This window comes from Pygoscelis adeliae, unplaced genomic scaffold (assembly GCF_000699105.1).
Source record: "Pygoscelis adeliae isolate BGI_AS28 unplaced genomic scaffold, ASM69910v1 Scaffold354, whole genome shotgun sequence".
Lineage (NCBI taxonomy): Eukaryota > Metazoa > Chordata > Aves > Sphenisciformes > Spheniscidae > Pygoscelis > Pygoscelis adeliae.
In genome coordinates this window covers 87,496-92,243 of record NW_008824618.1, presented here as the reverse complement: position 1 = coordinate 92,243, position 4,748 = coordinate 87,496, and the positions used below count along the sequence as shown (strand labels likewise).

The 4,748-nt window shown below is 43.1% G+C and overlaps 1 protein-coding gene across 1 annotated transcript in view; it reads left to right on the top strand.

Moving 5' to 3' along the window:
• Positions 1 to 3,595: 3,595 nt before the first annotated feature.
• The window catches only part of LOC103915536 (cytosolic 5'-nucleotidase 1B-like), an 8,359-nt gene continuing 7,206 nt past the window's right edge, over positions 3,596 to 4,748 (top strand). Inside the window, exons 1-2 of the mRNA XM_009322374.1 lie at positions 3,596 to 3,704; positions 4,061 to 4,251. Of these exons, the coding sequence (XP_009320649.1) occupies positions 3,596 to 3,704; positions 4,061 to 4,251 (300 nt within the window). The remainder of the gene's footprint in view (positions 3,705 to 4,060; positions 4,252 to 4,748) is intronic.

Here is a 4,748-nt window from a genome sequence, read left to right as displayed (position 1 = left end):
GGAACAGGGACAAACCTTCCTGCAGCGCACCTTTTTTTTCTTTTTTTTTTTATGTGTTATCTTTACATCTGTTCTGTAAGTGCCTACAGAGTAATGCCAGTACTGCAAAGTCAAATCCTGATGAGCTAAACCTATTATTATTGCTATTGTTATTGTTGGTGGTTTTCTTTTTTTTTTAAACACCAAAGTTACAACTTTATTACTGATTCTTTTCTAACTCAAAAAACAGCAATGTCATTATTTTGTGATAGCATATGTGCCTTTTATTGAGCCTTTTCTGACCACAGACTTTCAACAGGACTGTATTCCTGTCTTATTTGTCATATTCCACGTTCTTCTTGGCAAGACGGTCAGGATTGCTTGAAGCTGGACTCCTGCTCTATTGTAAGAGCACTGAATGCTTCTTAATTCTTCCTGTGGCAAACTACTAGATGGGGCAGGCATATTCAGTGTTGGAGCTAAGGCACTGTTTTCCTACCTCTTCAGTTAACATCTAGGTAAAAACAGTATTTTTTCTGAATTTCAGAATTCTACTTGATTTGTTTTGAAACTTTGCAATTATGTGATGAGCCTTCCTTGGGGTAAAATAAACTCATAATTTGTTGCTCAGCTCAGAAGAGTTAGGAAGAGAGTTCAGTTCAATAAAGATGTGATGATTATATTTTCCTAGGAAAAACTATATTAAGCCCTCTAGAGAGAAGAAATCTCCAAAAAGCAAAAGACACAACTTGGCTGCTGATTTCACCCTGACAAGATTAAGGAAGAGAAAACTTCAATAACAGGAGAAATGAAACTTCCCTTGCAATAATTAAACAGGATTGCTTAGGGAAAAGAGATTACAGGTCAGTGAACCTTATGCCTCCTCTGTAGCAATCCTCTGTACTTGTGCTGGATTCAGCTTTGCTTGTCACCTAACCTGTCACATGAACACTGGAATGAGTCATGCTCAAAGTGATGGAGATGGAATAGATCACCTTAGACGAACGTAAGATCTATGTCACTGGGTAATTTATGTGGCTGTTGCAAATGAACATATTACTGAAGACCAGCAGCAAAGCAACGCCAGGAAAAGACACAAGGCAGTTGCCATAGATTACAATGTGATGCCACAGGTTTTTGCATTCTTGTTGCCCTTCACAAAGCTAGAGGGAGTGAAGGAGAGGGAGGAAGAGAGAGAGAATGGAAAACCCTGCTGAGGAGGGACCAAAACAACCTGAATGACTGTTAGATGAACTAGAAAGCATCATGAGATGAAAAAGGAAAGCGAATACTTTGATGCAATGGGAAGATTTCTTCAGTGTAAATACATATGCCTTCAAGGCATGATGCAGCCTCATCGTGCACATCTTTGGCACAAACCAACTGCTTTGTCATTTCTGCCCGTGTTAGACTAAGTTTGATCAACAGGAGGCAGGCAACCAAAGGAATACAGACTGCCTGAGATCCACATTGAGGATCTGTAGGGAACATAGAAAACCAGTTGTTAACTGTTTTTAAAGAATCAGGTCTTGAATCCTAGGATTGCATTAAAATACTTATATTATCTACAAAGAGGAGGGTTTTCCAAATTATTTATCTAGCAGGCCAGCTGTAATGTGACGCTGACCTAGATCAAAGCCCTTCTCAGGTTCCTTCCTTCTGGGAACACCGTACTTACGCTACGGGTCTTGGGGTCTCAGCATGAAAAGTCACAGTGCGTATATGAAGTAAAAGTCAGTGCAATCGCACCCTGAAGTGACCCTGACATGACTCTGGGGGAGTTAGGCCCTGGAGTCTGCATGTTTGTGATATAATCATGCACAAGACGTAATAGGAGCTATATATCTAAAGGGAGAAAAAGTCCTTCCATTGAGAGTCTTTTCCTTACTTCTGATCTCACTATTTTAAATGTTTGGAAATTTTTCACATCTTTCCAAATAGAAGTAGGTATCAAAAGAAGGAAAAAAAACCTTTTTTTTTTTTTTCATTAGTAATGCACTTTGAGCTCCTTCTTGAACAAGAACATATCAATCTTACTTAGTCATCGTTCTTAGCATAGGAAAAATATTGGCAGTTCATGCAGGGGAACTTTCTTTTCATTCTACTACTTATAACAGACTTCAGAGTACGTGCATGACCTACTTTTGCTGCACACTTACTATAAAAAAAAAGTACATACAAAGATAACACCACATTCTTTTTTGTTTGTTTAAATGCAAATGCCCTACAAATCAATGGATGATAGCAGAAAGTTCCTTTCCTTTCTAGCTTAGCTCAGAAACCACAGTGTCATCCAGTTTTGGATCCATTCCTATTTCTCAGACTCCCCAGGAGATTTAGTAAAAGCAAGACATAGCTCTTTCCTGGAACCCCATGGGCATTACTACATTTTTTAGATGTAGATAAGGCTGCTACAGTCTGCCTTTGGAAAGTCAAGATTTCATTTATAAGGTGCTGAAGCTGGAAGGCTTTCATGTTAGACCCTCAGTTCACAATCTCCAGCAAAAGAGGAAATGGAGGGTATGTCAGCAGCAAGCAACCGAGCACAGAACAGAGACATCTCAGTTCAGTGCATATGTTCACACAGCTGAGTGCTATGTAGAGATACCATGTGGGTCTGGAGAGCAAAATATTTATGTTAGCATAGCATTGCTTTCAGCAGCAGCACTTCAACAGCACTGCTCGGGCCCAGTACCAAGCTATCATATTTTAAGTTTTCAGGTGTCTTGCAAAGGTTAAAACGAGTCTTCATCGCTTGAGTGATGACTCTTTTCCTGGGGGGGGGCAAAAATAAAACCAAAGAACATGCTTGAGGAGCGCTGATTTTGCTCCTGAGTACATGCAGGGTGGTGGGGAATGCAGCACGACAAGCATTCAACCTTGGCACAGCTCTGGGAAATATATTCCCACTGGTTCACGCAGATGGAGAGATGACAGTTCAGCTTTGTAACCACCTGAGAACTGGTTCCTGATTCCTCCTGTTCTTTTCCCCTCTTCTCCAAGGGCAATGGACACACCTGCAGTATTTAACCAGGAATAGATGCATGGATAGCCTCTTCTTAGGGATCACCTTCTTAGACTGATGCTGAAATCTCTGAGCAGGGCAGTGGTGGTGACTGGGACCAGGAGCAGCTGTTCTGTGGCTTGAATCCTTTTTTCAGCTTCTCCCCCTCCTGTCTCAGCCTGCTGACAGGCTTGCAGCCACTCACGGAGAAGAGGTTTGGAAAGCGGGGATGTGCCTGACCTGACTGCTGGAAGGAGAGCAGGTGTTTTCATGCTACAGCTCTGAGTACAGACACTGGAGTGAAATATTCAGGATCAAAATTCAAGCAAAACAAGCACATCTATCAGTAGCAGAGCCACTAAAATCAGGTTTTCTCACATTTATGTGATTCCTTTTACATCTTCCCATGACAGCAGCCACCTATGATGATCCTAACTCCTCTCTTCGCATCTGTCTTCCTAATACACTACTCCCAGTACCTCTCCTTTTACCTCATATTTCCAGTTCCCCTTCCCCAGTGTGGTCAACTCCCATTTCCCATTTACTCTAACCTCCCAGTTTCCACTGCTTCCCTGCTTCCAGATCCCTCCCTGGTTAGCTGGGCAATAGGCAATGTGGCAGATCCGGAGATGGCAGATCAGCCACGGGGTATTCGTTTGCTATTATGTAGCAGAAGAACAAGCAGATAAATATGCTGCATCTGCGCTACAGTCCTCCCCCGGTAGGGCAACAAATTGCATGTTGCTGTTGATTCTCATTAAACATTTTAAGAATTTAAATCTCTTTGAGATCTTTATCCTTCTGTCAAATTCGTTTGGAACTGGACATCACTGGGGAATGACAGACAGATGGTATAATCACATAAGCCTCCTTTCACTGGGAAGCCACATTTAAAAAAAAAAAAACAGGCAAAAGTAGCAAAAATAATCCTGCTCCTTTTTGGAGACTGGATGGAGGCAGAAAGACTTGACAATTTGACAAAGAATATGCAGTGATCAGGGTCAGAAGCAATGTTTGGTCTCCCGTCAAAATGTTAAGAGTCCTGTGGACGGTGCTTACATGTGCTATGACGTACAGGTACCACCGAGCCACTGGCTACCAACAACTGCAAAGGCTGTGGGTCCGCTGCGCCAGACCCCATCCTAGCTCAGGAGGAAAGCCGCTTCTTTCCTCACTTTCCATTCTCTCCTCCAGCTCATCAGTTTGGGGAACTTTGCTGTGGTCCAGATAAGCAAGCCTGCAGAGGCAGCCGGGAGCATTTCAGAGAGGTATGTGTTAGATAAGTAGCCCACAACCCTGTGTGGGATTCTGGGTTTTAGGACCACCCAAACCAGATGCCAGAATAACAGTTTACTGCGCATGCAGCATACGCCCTCAACACTACTGTCCAAATTACAGCTTCTAAAAGGTACTGTCAGCATTGCTGTGTGGAACAAAGGACCCCAGGTCACCGACGCCCACCCCATTTTGATTGCTAGAAACATTATTGCTACATTATGTAAGAAACCTCCTGGAAATTTGTTATGTGAAATCAATTAAGCCACTGCATCTAAATAATAAATCTCTAATGCTGTAGATGATAAAATCAGTGCTGGAGGCTGTTGCCTAACATGAAGTAGCTGTGCACCACTACTGGAAGCACTATGGAGAGCAGCAGTGGGTGTCACAGCGGGTGCTGGGAAGGGGACGCGCCCCGCTGTCCCTTCCAGGGCGCGGGGAAGGGCTGCAGCTCGGCTCCTGCTCACCCCGCGAACCGCGCGATGAG